Source organism: Loxodonta africana, chromosome 3 (genome assembly GCF_030014295.1).
Source record: "Loxodonta africana isolate mLoxAfr1 chromosome 3, mLoxAfr1.hap2, whole genome shotgun sequence".
Taxonomy (NCBI): domain Eukaryota; kingdom Metazoa; phylum Chordata; class Mammalia; order Proboscidea; family Elephantidae; genus Loxodonta; species Loxodonta africana.
In genome coordinates, this window is record NC_087344.1 from 197,285,200 (window position 1) to 197,302,361 (window position 17,162).

General features: G+C 38.9%; 2 protein-coding genes across 2 annotated transcripts in view; both read left to right on the plus strand.

Annotated features, from left to right (window-relative positions):
* LOC135230825 (proteasome activator complex subunit 3-like) overlaps positions 1-13,335 on the plus strand; it is a 72,504-nt gene extending 59,169 nt beyond the window's left edge. Inside the window, exon 1 of the mRNA XM_064282877.1 lies at positions 1-13,335. This exon is cut by the window's left edge and continues 59,169 nt beyond it. The gene's annotated coding sequence lies outside the window, so the exon portion shown is untranslated.
* Positions 1-17,162, plus strand: part of ATF6 (activating transcription factor 6) — a 261,968-nt gene that overhangs the window by 178,251 nt on the left and 66,555 nt on the right. The window contains exon 15 of the mRNA XM_023554220.2: positions 13,342-13,426. Within this exon, the coding sequence (XP_023409988.1) occupies positions 13,342-13,426 (85 nt within the window). The remainder of the gene's footprint in view (positions 1-13,341; positions 13,427-17,162) is intronic.

Genomic DNA, 17,162 nt, shown 5'->3' on the forward strand with positions numbered 1-17,162 from the left:
GATCCATCTTTATGTTCCTTGCACCATTATCCTCCACCCTTAACAGCCATTCCCATACATATTCCCAGGTTTCTGTTTGTACATATTAGAAAAGTCAGGTAGTTTTTTGGTGGTGTAGCATACCTCCTCCTGGGTCACACTTTCGTTTCACCTTTTGGGGCTCACTGGGACTTTAGTTATACAGACCTAGAAGTAAAAATGGGTGATGGGAATGTGTTTTGAGAACATTCAGCAGTGTCATGTAAGCCATCAGCCTCAGATAGTGGCCCAAGCAGTGACTCAGACCCTTCCCCGGGCTATGACTCAGACACTGCCCCAGGTTATATCTCAGACAAAGGCTCTTCAGACACAGCTGAATTTTTCTCATCAGTTGGAGGTGAATAGGCTAATGGTTTTACTGGGGAGGGGGCTTAGCAGACAAAGATGGAGTGTTCTCTTCAGAGGAAAGTGAAAAGGCTAGTTCCGTTGGCAGGAGTGATTCAATGGAATTTAGGGGCTTCTTGTCCCCAGCTTCCTGATTATTTGCCCATATGTCCTCATCCCTAGTTTCAGAATCCCATTTCTTCCCAGTCAGTACCCTCACTATATACCTTCAAGGATGGGAATTCAGTTGGCGTTGTAATTAAGGTACCATTCAATGTTCAGAATTTTATTAGTATTGTATTTCAGCTTCTCTTATTATGAGACTCTGGGTTTGGTTTTCGGCAACATCAACTCTCCTACTGCAAGAAATAAGGCTTTCTTTCAAGGCACAAGTGGAAACTTTGAGATCATTTATGTGGCACTTGAATTGTGACTCTAAAGCCTTCTCTTTCTTTCACCACTTTGTCTAGTGAAAGTAGTACCAACTAACCAGCTCCCTTATAATTCTCATTCTGACAAAATTGTGGAAAGGTATCAAACATGTGATCACCCAGAGCCTCACCTCGTACCAATACTTGATCTATTGGTTGTGATATTTTGCGTATTTCTATTGCTACCTCAAGCCATGGATTAGCAGTGCCCTCTTTACTGGAAGCAGAATCATCGTCATTAAGACTAGCCAGATTTGAGAACCAATTTAGAAAACTCATCCTTACAGTTTCGTTTCTCTGGTACCACTCTTGGCACCAAATGTCTTAGGCTGTACTAGTGTAGTGTGTATATATATACATTTATCTCAAGGAGATGGCTCATGGGTTGTAGAGGCTGGCAAGTCCCAAGTCTGTGGTCAGGCTGGAAGCATCTCCTGAGTCACATAGCTGCAGGAGCTGACAAACCCAAGATGGGCAGGCCAAACAGCAGACTGCTGGCTCAATTGCTGTGGAGGCTTGTGAGTTCAAGGTTGGTGGGTAAGACGGTAGACTGTTGACTCTCAGGTTGTGGAGGTCAACGAATTCCAAGATTAGCAGGCAACATAGCAGGCTGCTGGCTCAAGTCCCAAGAATAGGAGGTCAGATGGTGAGGAGCCAGATGCAGGATCCAGAGTGAACAAAAGCCATTGAGCTTTGCCACAACGTCCATATACATTGGATGTAGGCGATACCTCTGAGGAAACTCCCCATACAACTGATTGGCCGATCACATCAAATCACATCGTGGAGTTGATTACATTATGTCACAAAATGGAGGATAACTCTCATTACACAACTGCCAAATTACATCATAACTGCCAAACTACATCCTTATATAACTGCCAAACCACTGAGAATCATGGCCTAGCCAAGTTGACACACATCCTTCACCATCACAGACCCTAAGAAACCAGTATTTATTGTGAGACATGAGTGGAAGAGAAGGCAGTGAGGGGAAGAAAAAGTTTGGGGGAGGATGAGAACCAAGAGTTTGGAGATGCAAAGTTGAAAGCGTCAAAAGTTGTAGAGAGAAAGTAGGGTGGGGGCTGGAAAGAATCAAGTGGATTTGACAATTAGAGTATAATATTTATGAGAGTAGTATCAATAGAGTGATGGTCACAGAAGTCAATTTTCATTACTTTGTGGATCAAATGGGAGAAAGGGAGGTTCATTGATTTACGGCTCAGTCTATTATTTTTTATTTGTCTAAGTTATATATAAGGTCACCATGAGTCAGAGCTGACTTGAGGACAACAGCAAACAAAAAGATAATGCCATGATTCATCTAATTAAAATTAATGTTTTTTAAGTTGTCAGGTCAGACATTAACTAGCAATATCAAATATGTCAGAAGTGAAATTCCAGAACGAGACCAACCATGGTTCTTGGTTGTAAATAATAGAAACCTGCTCTAACTTAAGCGCAAAGGAATTTATTAGAAGGCTGTTTGTCAGTTTATAGACTCCATGGAAGGCTGGAGAATCAGGAACCAAAGGAGACTATGCTGCAAAAAATACAGCTGTCTTCTCAGCTCAGGAATTCTGGTGAGAAGGACCACCACACCAGTGGACACCTCTACTGCTGCTTGCACTGCTCCCAGTGGCCTGCCCTGGTTCTGTGAATAATGTAAATCTCTCTGAGTCTTTATTCACTAATGCCCAAGCTTTTGGACTTTAAAGGAGTATCTGATTGGCCAAGCTTTGGTCTCATGTCTGTGCCCCAGTTGTTAGAGGTGGGAGAGAAATTATATCTTCCCTTTTCAAACTTCTGTAGTTGGAGATATTTCCTCCAGAAAAATGGTAAAACCTCCATATAGACAAGATATTTGAATGCTGTGTAGCTGAAATCAACAGCTAGTACAAAGTACCAAGTCTTAAAAATTTGGGGAAAATAATTAGAAATTCACATGATCAAAATGAAAATTATTTGGTAAGCTCAGGAATATGATCCTTGGCTTACCTTGCGAATATTAAATATTGAGTGTACCAGATTAAAAGCTTGGCTTTCATTTTCCCTGCTTCATAACTTACTGTATAGGTCTTTAAATGTTCTCGTCTCTCCCCATATCCTCTCTGACCCCTATTACTTACATTAGGGTCATGATGGCAACCTGATCAAACCACAAGAAGCAAATGAAAAGCAACACTATTGAACCTAATAGTAGGACCACATTTCTAGAGGTGAGATTGGTCTCAGCTAGACCTGGATGGGTGTTAGGATTAGCTATGACCCTTTGCAGAGGGCAGTCGTGATTCAGAAGTAGGATTCTCACGTCCTGTGAGGGAGACCTGGGTTTGATTCCCAGCCAATGCTCCTTAAGCACAGCCGCCACCTGGCAGCGGAGGCTTGTGTGTAGCTATGATGCTGAACAAGTTTTAGTAGATCTCCCAGAGTAAGACAGACTAGGAAGAAAGGCCTTGTGATCTACTTCTGAAAATTCAGCCAATGAAAACACTGACTACAATAGTCCGATCTGTTGTGCGTGGGGTCGCCACGAGTTGGGGCTGACTTGGCGGTGATTAGCAACAACATGATCTCTCGGAGGGGGAAAGAGAAAACACTGCACATAGGAGAGCAGACTAAGTTGAGAGTGGGGAAGAACTACTCAGGCTGCAGCAAGAGCTGAGTTGACTAGGCCAGACCAGGGCTTGGGAAGGCAGCCCACCCGACAGTGGGAGGGAACAGAGAAGGTAGGTGTTGCACAGATAGTGACTGTCCAGTTTCTTCAAATAACTAGGCCTGTGAGATCTTTTTGTGTGTGCGTGCTAGAATTTAATTTGATTTTTAAAGGTATTACTCTGCCAGAAAACCATCGTGGAATCTCCATGAGGAAAATATCCCTTATCTGTGTAATTCAAATAAAACTGAAAATATATATATATATAGCTTGGCTTGTTTTAGGCTGATTTTGCCATGGGGGCATATCCACAAGAAATACAAACCTAACACCTTGAAAACTTGATAAGTCATGTAGGCCTTTAATGAAGGCACTTGAAGATACTGCAAGGCAAATACTAAATCAAACGACAGCAAAATGTCCTAAGATTTTCATTTCTCCAGCCCTCTGTCCTCACCCTCCTCTCCCCACCCCAACACACACCATAGAGTCACTGCCTCAGTTTCTCTTCTCTTACACAAAGGCTACAGCTTAAGCTGGCCCTCTTTACCCATCTTTGTCACCCTTCTAGACCTTTTTACTCTGCTGACAGCGTCATACCGTTTTGATATAAACCAATTTAGCTTCTTGGAAATCTCTTTTCTACTTATTACCTCCCAGTCACACACACACACAATCCAGCAGCACTAAAAAACAAACAAACAGACAAAAAACACCTTAGGAAAGAAACAAGATAGTGTGGCAGCTTTGAATGCTCATACCTCAGTTATTTTCCCCATCATCCTTTAAACTAAGGGAAGTGAAATATGAGGGTGACTTCTTTTCTTGGTTGAATTTGTAGAGAATATCATGTGTGACAGTTGGTACTAGTATTCATGAAAGGAATAGTGAGAAGCCATGATGGAAAGAGGCCAGGTCAGTAGGGACCAAATTATAAAGAGCTTTCATTTCTACACTTAAGAGTTTGGATCAGTCATAAGTACTTCTCACCTTCTTTCCTTTATTCAGCAGTGGAACAGTGGCTCTCAGCTATGAGGGTGAGGGGAATAAATCTAGGGGAACAAACTCTAGGTATTTTCCGTATCCGTATCCATGCCGGTGCTACCCACTTCAGTTCTTCAAGGAGTCTCCTGACAGATCTCAAATTTTTTTTTTTTAAAAAAGTATCCAACACTTAAAATAGCGCTTTCTACATGCCAGCCACTGTTCTAAGTGCTTTACAGATACTAACATTTGATTTTTATAAACAATCCATGCAATAGGTATTGTTATCTCTGTTTTACAAAGGAGAAAACAAGGGCACAGAGAGAATAAGGAATTTGCATTAGATCACACAGCTAGAATTAGGTGGTAGAGGCAGAGCCCAAACCCAGGCAGAGTCTAGCTCCAGAGTCCATGCTCTCAATCTCTGTCTATACCGTGCTGGCCAGTCCTCATGAAAGTAAGGTCCTAGAGCTGTCTGCATCAGAATCACCATGGGTCCTTGTTAAAAATACAAAACTTTGGCCTCACCTCAGACTTACATCAATTTCTGGGAGGTGGGGGGTTAATATTTATGTTATAAAGTCCCACAAGTGATTCTGGTATGTATCCTTCATTAAGAGCTTCTGTTTTAGAGGGACCCAATACTGGCACGGTGTCCCCTTCTGATCCAGACTTCTTTGCCCATAAGAGTAAATGTTTGCTGAAGGGTATGTATTATTGTAGATTTTAAAATTAATACTAGCATACTTTAGTTTGCCTCTTAAGCCATTACTACCTGAAGTTTAGATGAAATCCTTTCTTAGAACAGTAAGTACTTGACCAAACATAAGGAAAACAGAATTTTCAGTTATTTTGTACAAATGCATTATATCTCAAAAATGTATTTTAAAACTGAATGGAAACTGAAAACTTGCTGTTCTATTTATGATAAGAATGAAGAGAACTATACTAGGTTCTGTAAAGTATACCCTATGTGATATGAAGAGAGAACTCTTACAGATTATGGAACAGGTCTATATAGTATCATACCTCCATCCTTAAGCAGGATTGCAGCTGGCAATAAGGCCCAGATTCCAATGTGAAACAAGTGTTTTGTTCAGCTATTTTGCTAACCCAAGATCCCTAGAAAAATTTTTGTTTATTAAGGTAGATGAATCAGATTATTACTAAATATGGTTAAAATTTTAGGAGCATTGTGAGAAATTTAAGGGACAGTTTTTGTGTAAGGAGTCTCGGTGGCGCAGTGGTTAAGTGCTCAGCGGCTAGCCTTTGGGTTGGCAGTTCAAACCTACCAGCTGCTCCACAAGAGAAAGATGTGGCAGTCTGCTTCCGTAAAGATTACAGCTTTGAGAACCCTGTGGGGCAGTTCTGCTCAGTCCTATAGGGTTGCTATGAGTTAGAATTGACTCGATGGCAATGGGTAGTTTTTGTTTGTTTGTTCTACTTTGTAGTTTGCCTTGTCAAGACCAATTTTTCCTAAAATGTACTTTAGGGACATTTTACAGTCTTCCCTGTTTCTGTGTGTGTGAAGCCAAGATCAGGAATACTTTGGGGAAAAAAAAGGACCAAGAGCTATTGTGGAGCCTGGGAGAATATCCAGACACTGAGGATCATGCAAGGAGAAATGGCCTAGAAATATCAAAGACGTGAGGCCCCTCTTCCCCCCCTCCAGAAAGCTGTAGAATCATTGATTATGAGAGAGTCAGCTGGAATATCTCCCTGTGTGCCCTTCACACCTGCCATGCTGCTTAACACACATGTGACATTTGAGACTATTCTGGCATCAATTTGTCCCAGCTCTTACATAGCCTTCGCCTAGCACTTTAAAAGAAGTAAGTTTTTTTTGTTTCAATCCAACATTTTTTTCCAACAAAAAGTTTAAAAACAATTGTTACATATTTATATTTAAGAATTTAGAAGTATTTCCTAGTATCTCTTTTCTCAGGATTTCTTCACCATTCACACTAATAATATAGACGCAGACTTTACATTTCCTTTTATTGGCTCAATTTGCTGTGACCACAGACCCTCTCCCCCATTCCCCTATGGTTTATGTTGGTAGCATATCTGTAGGGCATAATTTAATCTTTGGGAAATTCACTTTCTACCAGTAGCCCTGAGTAAAATGAATTTTCTAAAATGAAACATCTTGTAAACATTATGTCTGACAGACTCATGTGGTTGAACTCTTTATTGTCTTTAGTGTTTGATCTTTTTCCTTACTTAATAAGACATTTTTTTGGATTGCCACTCTGTTGACACTCAACAAATGATGACTGATAACAAGTTTCAGGGGTCCTAATTTATTTCCCTAAACTGCGTACTGCTGAGTCTTTGAAAAAGCTCTCTTTGATAGCTGACTGTGTTTTGAACTTTGATTAGCTCAAGTTATTAAATGAAATAACATGAAATACAAGGCCACAGACTTCCTGGTCTTGTACTTGTCCAAAGCATGTAACTAACATTTTGTATCAGAGTTTTCTCTGGGAAGAACAATCCTGACCTAGTTTAAAAATGTTTTCCCTAAGACTCTCAGCAAGAGAGAATGATTTGGAATGCTTTGTCTTATTCTCGGGAAAGTGTTTATAAGAAACAGTTTTGATCAAGAAATTCAAGATTAATTTCTGATTTTAAAAAAGAGGCATAGGTACCGACGAGGTTGAACCTTACCAGATTGCAGTGGTTTTGTGTAGTTCAAACGAATACTTTTTGGGTGAATAAAAGAGGCAGGCGAGGTCAGTTGATCAGGTTTGGGGCTCCCTGCAGCATTTGATATGAGAAAAAAAAAAAATTTTTTTTTTTTTTTTTGAGAATTGGATCTTAAAACAAGACTTGAGCTTGTACTTGTTAGGATTTCAAGCTAATTTTTCCTCTGGTGACCTTGTCAGCATTATCAGGTTTGAACTAAGTGTTGAAATTTTCATCTTGTCAGACTGCAAACCTTGGCTCACTCTTGGGCCATCTGCTGTGGCCTGACATTTCTGGCTGACATTCCCACTGATGGTGCAGATGCAAACTTTACATTCCTTTTATTGGTCTTAGTTTTACTGCGTGCATTAGTGGCACAAATACTGCATTCATACTAGCTATTTATATTAACTGTTTCTAGTTCCGGGGTGAGTAATGTACTTTGCTTATGTTTTTACGATGATGAGAAGTCCTACATCATAGACATTTTAATATTTCTTTTTAAATGGTTACTTTCTACTCAATTTTATTACCCCTAGTTTTTTTTTTTTTTGCAATTTTAATTTTTGTACATGTGTAAGTGCCTGTGTATTTTAATGATTTTAAATATCCTAATTGCCTTTGCTTTTTAATTGCTTTAGAGAATGGACACATTTGGTGGCTGACCAACAGTTAGTATAACTACTAGAAAACAACATTTGTTCAGAATATGGCGAACTTAGACAAATAATTTTGAAAGGCCTATTTCTGATTGCTGCATTGGCCCTCTTTGTTTTAAGGTTCGATGTGCTCTTCCATTTGTTTGGCAGCTTGAAGGACTGTTGGCAAACGTGCTAGAGTGATAGTAGAAAACAAAAGCTCCTTAGGATAGGAACAGAGAAAATTTAATACCAAGCTATTTTTGAGATAAGGATAGATGCTATGTTTAACCTTTGATCTGGTTTTGGAAGTTTTTTATGTTAGAAAAACCAACCCCATCTCTGGAATCCAGTAGATATGGGCCAAATATAAAACGTAAGAGACCATTTGTGGTTAATATGGACCTGATATGCAAAACTTTTTGACTAACAGAGGTCCATATTAATCAAGTGGAAGCTGTTCAGGGCCAGAAGTGCAGCCTGTTACAGACTGAGTTCCTCCGTCTATGGGGCATCATTAGACATTAAATACACCCTTTCTATCAAAGATAAAGGGCTCTGACTTTAAGTCAGTGTTTCTAAATACAGGAGAAGCCATCTTACCCAGTACAGTTAGGACGAATAGATGGTCTGTTAATTAAAAAAACTGGTTAAAGCAGTGGATCACTTTATTTTTTCTGAAAGGATACATATCTTAACTATTATTTTATTTTATAAATGTGCATTTATTTGCCAGTTTTTGATGCAAGGCCAATGGCTTTTCTTTAAGCCCAGGTCCGCTGTTTAGAGTTTCGTGTTGCCTTTCTTACATACACTACACTTACAATGCATCAGCCATAATTTCCAATATCAGCTACAGTTACTTTCGAGTAAGACCTTAGAGATACTTGTTAAGCAACCTGCGTGTATGCTATTATGATTTTTTTTTCTTAGTCTTTTATGGTTGTCTTGCAGTCTGAGAGACAAAAAAATTATCAAGTCGCTTTCTTTCTTTTCACACTATATTTTATCAGTTTACATACTGTTTTGTTAAATTACCAAATTATACTAATGAATACAATTAGCACAAGTCATTTTAGGAGAAACCACAACTAGTCATGAACATTTAGTATGGTAAGTCAATTAAGTTTTTTGGGGTGAGCCATTTGATCAATAAGTCAGTTTAAGTAGAGAGCAGTTAAGATGGTACTACTGTAGACGGATTATATAGAAGCAACATTTGACAACATTGTAAATTATACCTATAACCTTCAGCTGAATAAAATGTGGTCCCATTCTTTTGGTAAGTCAGTCTCCAACACTTTTGCTTTCTTAAGAAGAGAAGAAACAGGTAACATTGAATGCTGTGTTATGCACTAGTATCAGCTTTTTCTAACTAAATGGCCTGGAAGACAGCATTGTGAGAACTGTGTGAAAATAGCATTTTGTGTGTGTGTGTGTGTACAGTATTGCACAACACTAGAAAACTGTTGCTTTATTCTCACAGAAAATGTTTTGAGTGTTTTCCCCCAATGTTTCTCTGACTTCTTCTGGGAATAAGAATAACAAAGTGTTATCCACATAGTTTTGACCCTGAAGATATCCGGTGGTATCTGAGGTCTACAAAGCCTTTTCTGTAGTCCAGCTGAAGAGGTCTTAAAATTAGTGGTTTAGTTTTGAATGACAGTGCCAAAATATTTGTATCTTTATGGTAACATCCTTCTTCTGTTTTTGTCTTTCCTTTTTAAACTTTTGTTGGAGTTAGATTTTTTATTAAATGCCTATTTTTGTCTGCTTTGTCTCCCATGTATGTATCACGTAAGGGTGGCAGGCACCAAGCCTTAATGGCGAGAAGTTTATCATAACCACTTCAAACAAAGCTTTATAGAAAAAGCGGGTGGAGTTGTCCATCCTGGCTGCCTTGGGAAGGGTGCCTGTGCAGAGCATTGCTGGGTATGGGGAGCCTATGTGGGGAGGCAGAGCACATAGGGGAGTTGTCTTGAGGGTCTCATGCAGTAGAAGGAGAAATATGAAGTCCAAAGAGGTAGCATTAAAAATAAATGGGCCTCAGTTCTAAATTAGCAGACTGTACCTCAGGGGTTCTTCCGCTGTCTGTCAGACCAGTAAGCCTGGTCTCTTTTTCTGAATTTGAATTTTGTTCCACTTTTTTCTCCTGCTGTGTCTGGGACTCTCTGTTGTGATCTCTGTTCTAGCAGTCAGTGGTGGTCGCGGGGCACCATCTCGTTCTGGGCTCAGGATGGTGGAGGCTCTGGTTCATGTGGTCCTTTAGCCCTCTGGGCTAATATTTTCCTGTCTCTTTGATTTTCTTCATTCTCCTTTGTTCCAGATAGGATGGGACCAATAGATGTATCTTAGATGGCAGTCCTAAGCCCACTTCCCAGACAAAGGTTAGACAGGCCTATAAAAGAATAACACATGTGAGGAACGTTAGGTCAATCAAATATACAGACCAAAAGGGTGACTCCTACCCAAAAGCGAGACGAGAAAGCTGTAAGGGACAGGAACTGAATGAATGGACACAGGGAACCAGGATGGAAAGGGGGAGAATGCTGTCACATTGTGAAGGTTGCAACCATGTGTATAAAGTTTTGAATGAGGAACTAACTTGAGCTGTAAACTTTCATCTAAAGCAAATAAAATAAAATGAAAACAATATGGGATCAAAGTGACAACAGCAACTCAAAAGATTAGATAGGAAATATTTAGGGGGCAGTGTAGTTTATGTTAATGGCGGAGGAACAGCTCAAAAAACGAGGGTGAGAATGGTTGCACGACTCAAAGAATGTAGTCAGCGTCTCTAAATTTAAGTGTAGAAATGGTTGGATTGGTGTATGTTTTGCTGTGTATATTCACAACAACAAAATAAAAAATAATAAATGGGCTTAAGAAAACCACTTTGTCAGTTTGTCTGGGTCGTATCCTACCCACTGAGCTGAAGTTGAGCACCTTCTTCTATTTGGGGACAGTGGTCTACCTTCCCTTTGCCTCCTTTGAGTTTGCTTCTCCAGACTGGAAGCCCTCCCTGGGCGTCATTCGATCTCTGACCCCAGAGCCCACCTATCCTCATTCACTAGCTGTCTGCCTCCCTACCCCAGCAATGGAGTTGGATTATTTTAGCTGGACGTAATTGCAAGGAAATAATTTTGTTCAAATTCATCAAATCGCTCCTCTGCCTTTCCAGGGTTGAATTTGCTCTGCCAGTTCATTAATATTGTTTAAAATGGGAGGGGGGAGAACAGAGTATCAAGAAGGCTAAATAACAAATAGTATTTTTATCTTGTTGGAAAATGGTAAAGCTGTCCTTGATTAATTTAACTATTGACTAAATACCTTTAGTATTGTTTCACATATTTATACTATAAATAAGTAACTAGGTTTAGCTAGGGTCACTGTGAGTCGTAATTGATAGCAGTGGGTTTGGTTTTTTGGTTTTTATGAGTGACAGAAAATCCAAAATGATAGTGCTTTAGGCAAGTTATAATTTTATTTCCTTCTCGTGTATAAGTTCTAGGGATTTTGTGGTAGCTCCTTGATCATCAAGATCCCTAGATCTTTGTCTGGTTAAGCCGTAATCTGCAACTGAAAGTTTCCATATCGTGGTCCAAGATGGCTGCTCCAGCTCTAGCAGTCATATCTGCATTCTAGCTAGCAGGAAGAACAAGGGGTGCCTTCCACTCCCTCCACCTTAAAGAAGTTGCATGCACCACTACCCGTTACAGCCCATTGACCAGAAGTTAGTATCATGTATGGCCTCACCTGGTTGCAAAGAAGGCCAAGGAATATAGTCTTTATTCTGGTTGGCTTTGTGCTCAACTGAATATAAAAAAAAGGGGGGTCCTATTTCTATTCTAATGTTACAGAAGAAGGAGAACAGATATTGGGGACAGATAGCTTATTTTTGCCTTAGTTTGCACTATTCCTCCAATAAAAGTAAAAATCTGGATTTTTATTCTTTAAAAGAAAGTACCTTCTATAGTGCTGAATACATGGAGGGCACTGTGCTCAGTAATCGTTTTTTAAATGAGTGGTAAGAAGTCAGTAAATATGTATTGGTTGATTAAATAAAGTTCAGTGGTAAAGAGCTTGGCTGCTAACCGAAAGGTCTGCAGTTCAAATCCAACAGCCACCCCTTGGGAACCCTATGAGGCAGTCTACTCTATAGGGTCACTATGAGCCAGAATTGACTCGAAGGCAACGCGTTTGGTTTTGGTTTTTGTCACTCAAAGATGTAACTAATAGGAATAATGATTTACTAAAAAAGAGATGAATAGAGTTAGAGACAAAAAAATAATTCAGGATTCATTGTTGTTAAGTTCAAGGAACATTTAATTTGAGGAAGTGAAGATAAATGTTAAATGAAGCATCTATGTTCTCCCAATCATATGTGTATTTTAAAACATAAGGTAAAGCGATACTGGAGTCTGTAGTATACCACCTTCGGTTCCCTGCTGCTCAGGTCTTGGGGCCTCTTGGTAAACAAACACTTGAAATTATAGGCTCTTTCCCTAGTTTGCCAACCTTTAAATTAGAGGTAAGGCAGGTTAACTGTAATATTTGTACATTCAAGATGCAATACTTCCTTTTCATAAATAATGTTTTTTGGCTTCCTGCTGCAAAAGTAACTACTTTGTTTGAATTTATTGAAGATATAAAGTAGGAGACATTATGTTCAGAAGATTATGTTTTAAAACAAGTCATTTAGCGGGGCATCTGCACCGCAGCGGGAAACTCAGAATTAAGTCTAAACCTGACCTTAACCCATGACTGATAGAATTTAAGTGTGTTTATTTTTACAATGGCCTTAATTTGGGGCTTGCAAGCTTTGTTTGGTTTGTTTACTTATTCAATTTTAGGGACCCTGGAACAGTATGTTAATTATAGGAGTTAAGCTATTTATAATTCTTATGACATGAAGATCAGCAAATTATGTTTTTTCTTGGTTATAATATGTCTTACAAAATATCTCAGAAATGTGTGAGCTTTGTGTCTTAACAATGTGCTTCCCCCTCTCCCAAAAAAACTCCCATGCTGCAATGCTGGGATTCTAACAGAGCAACTTCACTCATCTGTTTTCTCTGTTTTAATTCTCTTGGGAATGTTGCCTTGAATTACGTAAAGCGCAAGCAGTTACTGGGAATGTTTTCTACACAGTTCGGATCATGTACATAAATTTCAATTTGATTTTCACATTCTAGATTTTTTTCCCTAGCTTTGCTGATCGTTGAATTTCATAATCACGTTGACTTTGAGCTAAATTGCATTGAATTTTTATCACCCTCATCCATATCAAATCCTACTTTTTTGATAGTTTGTTGAATGAATGATGAAAAAAATATGTTATCAGAGCCTAGGAGTATTCCAAGACTACTGCACAGTAGCTAGTGGTGGTAGACACTTAGTAAATGTTTGTTGTATTAATGAGCGAATGATCCTAAGATGATTTGTAGTTAATTACCTCTAAGTCACGTTCAGATAAAAACTGTCATTTTTTATGACCGATGAAGTGTTGGCTTCCTGGAAACCCTGAACCTGGCCTTTTCTAGAGCTAACATATGAACAGATTGTTCTTTGTCGATTTTAGGATCATCTGCTGTTACCGGCTACTACCCATAATAAGACCACAAGACCAAAGATGTCCATTGTCTTGCCGGCTGTAAACATAAATGGTAAGTTGAAATTTTGATTTCTGAATGACACGAGATTCCTTTTCTAACCAAAATTCTGTGGATTAACTGAAACATTTAAAGTGTTCACTTGGCAGAGGTACATCCATGCCATTGTTTTTTAAACATTTTCCAGTGTTTTCACAAAAATACTATTTTTAAATTCCATCACTCTTTTCTTTTAATTACCATATTTTTAAAAGAAAAAAAAGTACTTCTCTTGTATTTATGAATTGGGAGACGCTGGCATACTGACTGCCGTGCAGACGTGTTGTTAGGGACCTGTCTGCTCACACACGCGGTAGAAGAAGTCCCCGCTGTGTTCTGACGGTGGATTGGTAGGTTAGATTTTTGGAACTCAAAGTGGTGATATGATTCCCAGACAAAACCAAAGAAGCCTATTTGTATTTAATCCATAATGCTGATGAATTTGATATTAATAGTGTTACTGTTGCATTTTGTTCTATTGGTAGTACTAGGTATTAAAAAACATACAAATAATACTGTAGTACTTGGAGGCTATCCAAAGGTCTTAAGGAATAGCGTACCAGCTTATAGAAGGAAAGGTAAGACATGTACAGAAATCACTGTAATCCAAACAGAAAGTCCCGTGAGGAGTATACAAAGTCCTAAGGAAATTCGATGAAGGAGACATTTCTTTCAGCTGGGTTCTTCATGAAGAATCAAAAATAGCTTACTCCCAATGCCAACTGTGTATTGTAAATGAGCACAGTGTAAGTTACTGGCTAATTGCTTTTTTTGACATATGACGTTAAACTCTGTTGAAAACAGGAGTGTTGGCCATCCTTCTAAAGTCCTATTATCTGGCATAATGGAAGTACTGGTAAATATTCTGTCTAGTGATAAGAATCTAATGGTGTGTATGAAAATGAAACGCTGTTTGAACTAACCTACAGTGAATCAGCTCACATTCTGGCTGATGATCACAAGTAAACTACTAAATACAATTATAAAATAGAGTAAAACAAAACACTGGGATCCGGGATAAATTTCAATAAGATTTAGTCTTAGGGAGCAAGTATTAGATATTCTATTATACATTTTAAGACCACAGAAGACTATAGAATTTTATGAGCCATATAAAAAAAAGACTGCTTATTAGGAATTCTTATGATGCAGCTTTATAGACTTAAAATAAAATGTGAATGTTCTTTGTTAAAGCACAAGAGAATTATTTCCTTAGTCTAACAAAGACATTCAGAATAAATTTAAGAAATAAAACTATAACATAAAGAAGTATCTTCCTTCGCTAAAGACGTACCTCTAAAGCCATTCATGGAGTAATCACACTATTACCTGAAGAAGGACAATATGTTATATTCCCAAGTACATTATATTATACTTCAAAAAATTTATTTAGCAAATTTCGTTAGTTTCATCTCAGAGTTACCTAGGTTTCTCTGCTTGGACTGGAACACATTTAACTTCTGATCAGCTCATTCTCAGAAGGACTATCTTCTAAGCTTCATCAAGGCATAATTCATTTGATTTTGTTCCAATATCGAGTTCTTTTACAAGAGAATGCCTGATTTTATTTTATAGTGGTGAGGTATACATTTATATTAAGACAAAAACAATAAGCTGCTGTTTGATTTTTGCATATTTTGGCCAAAGGACTAATTTTTGAAGATGAGTCTCTTAGATTTGAAAAATACAACCATTAGAGGATCATTTTCTTTTTATCTGTTTCATAAGTTGTTTTTCTTTTTTTTTAATTTCCTGTTTAGGATATAGTAGACTTCTATTTTTATCAGAAAAATTAAGATTCATATTAAAAAAATATCGGTTGAGTATATGCCATGTGTCAAGTACTCTGCTACGTCCTCAGCCTCTTCTCTGAATAGTTCCTTTACCTTCTTGCTCTGCGGATGCTTCCCAAATTGGAGCCTAATTTTTCTTCCCCACCTCATGTGCCTCAGAGCCTGCAGGCAGGATGGGTGGCATCCTTACTCCCCACTACAGCTCAAATTATCTCTCCTTCAATTCCGCTAACATCTTTTAAGTGTGTATCATCAGGCTTTAATCCTCTTACCCTTCTTTGTTGCTGTCATCCTGCACTCAGCAACGACTCTCCACCACTGCCTCTGTCATCTCTCTGAATAACTTCAACATCCACACAGAAGATGCATTGAGTACTCTGGCCTCTTTTGATCAATCATCTTTTATTCTGTGCCACCTTGCCCTTCCATTCACATGATTGTACTCTAGACTTCATCATCATCAGTAATGGTGTCATGGATTGAATTCTGTCCCCCCAGAATATGTGTCAGCTTGGTTAGGCCATGATTCCCAGTACTGTGTGGTTGTCCTCCATTGTGTGATTTGATGTAATTGTCCTATGTGTTGTAAATCCTAATCTCTGCCTGTGGTTGGTGAGGCAAGATTAGATTATGTTAAAGAGGATTAAGGTGAAATGTAACACCCTTAATCAGATTACAGCCCTGATCCAATGTGAGGAGAGCTTCCCTGGGGTGTTGTCTGCATCACCTTTTATCTTACAAGAGATAAAAGGAGAGAGAAGCGAGCGGAGATAGGGACCTCCAACCACCAAGAAAGAAGAGGAGCTGGGAACAGAGTGTGTCCTGTGGACTGGGAGTCCATGTGCTGAGAAATTCCTAGACCCAGGGGAAGATTGATGACATAGACCTTCCCCCAGAGCTGAGCACAGAGGGAAAGACTTCCCCTGGATGTGGCACCCTAAATTTGGACTTCTAGCCTCCTAAACTGTAAGAGAATAAATTTCTGTTTGTTAAAGCCATCCACTTGTGGTATTTTTTGTTATAATAGTACTAGATAACTGGATATCTGGCCTATAGGGTCGCTATGAGTCGGAATCGACTTGAAGGCAGTGGGTTAGTGGGTTTTTTGAGGTAACTAAGACAAAAGGCATACTCTTTGAAATCTTCTCTTCAAACATCCCACTCCTTTTTACTTCCTAACCTTCCAGCTCTCTTACTTTAATACCTGTGCTCCAGCTATTCTCTGACCTCACAAATCTCCAATCCTTTGACACTACCACTTTTTCAGCATCTGTTACATCTTTTATGGCCACATATTTCTCCTTACCTAGCCTAGATTCCATGAACCCATACTATCACCACTGAATGCAAACCCTTTTTCTCCCCTAGGTCCCATTTGTCTGGTAAAACCCCAACAGTAGTTAAACCAAACTATCCTCTTATCTTAGGTTTACTCTCAAGCAGCTAAAATTGCTCGAAAATATTATCCAGGCATGACAAGTAGAGTCATTTAAAATTTACGACCTTTAATTTCAAAGGGTCAGTCAACAGTGCCAATCATTGCTAGTAAATTCACTTTCCTCCTGTCTAAAACAAGAATTCTCGGCTTCTCTTCTCAAATCTCCACACCCCCTCATCTGATGAAGTCACCAAATGCTACATTGAGGAAATAGATGTAATCATACAAGAGCTACCTGACGACCGGTTCCACCAGCCCAGCTGCATCTACACCCAAACTCTGCCTTCCGTTTGTTGCACTAGAAGAGAAGGCTCTTCCATTAGGTTCTAATCCCAGATTTACTACTTACTAAATATGTGTGGTTGAGCAAGTTAACTGTTAATTGACTTTTCTATGCCTCAGCTTCCTCATTTGTAAAAGGAGGTATTAATAGTATCCTCCTCTTAGAGTTGGTGTGAGAATTTAATGAGTAAAAATACTCTGAATAGGGCCTAGCTCTTCTTGGGTTAACTGCTGAGTT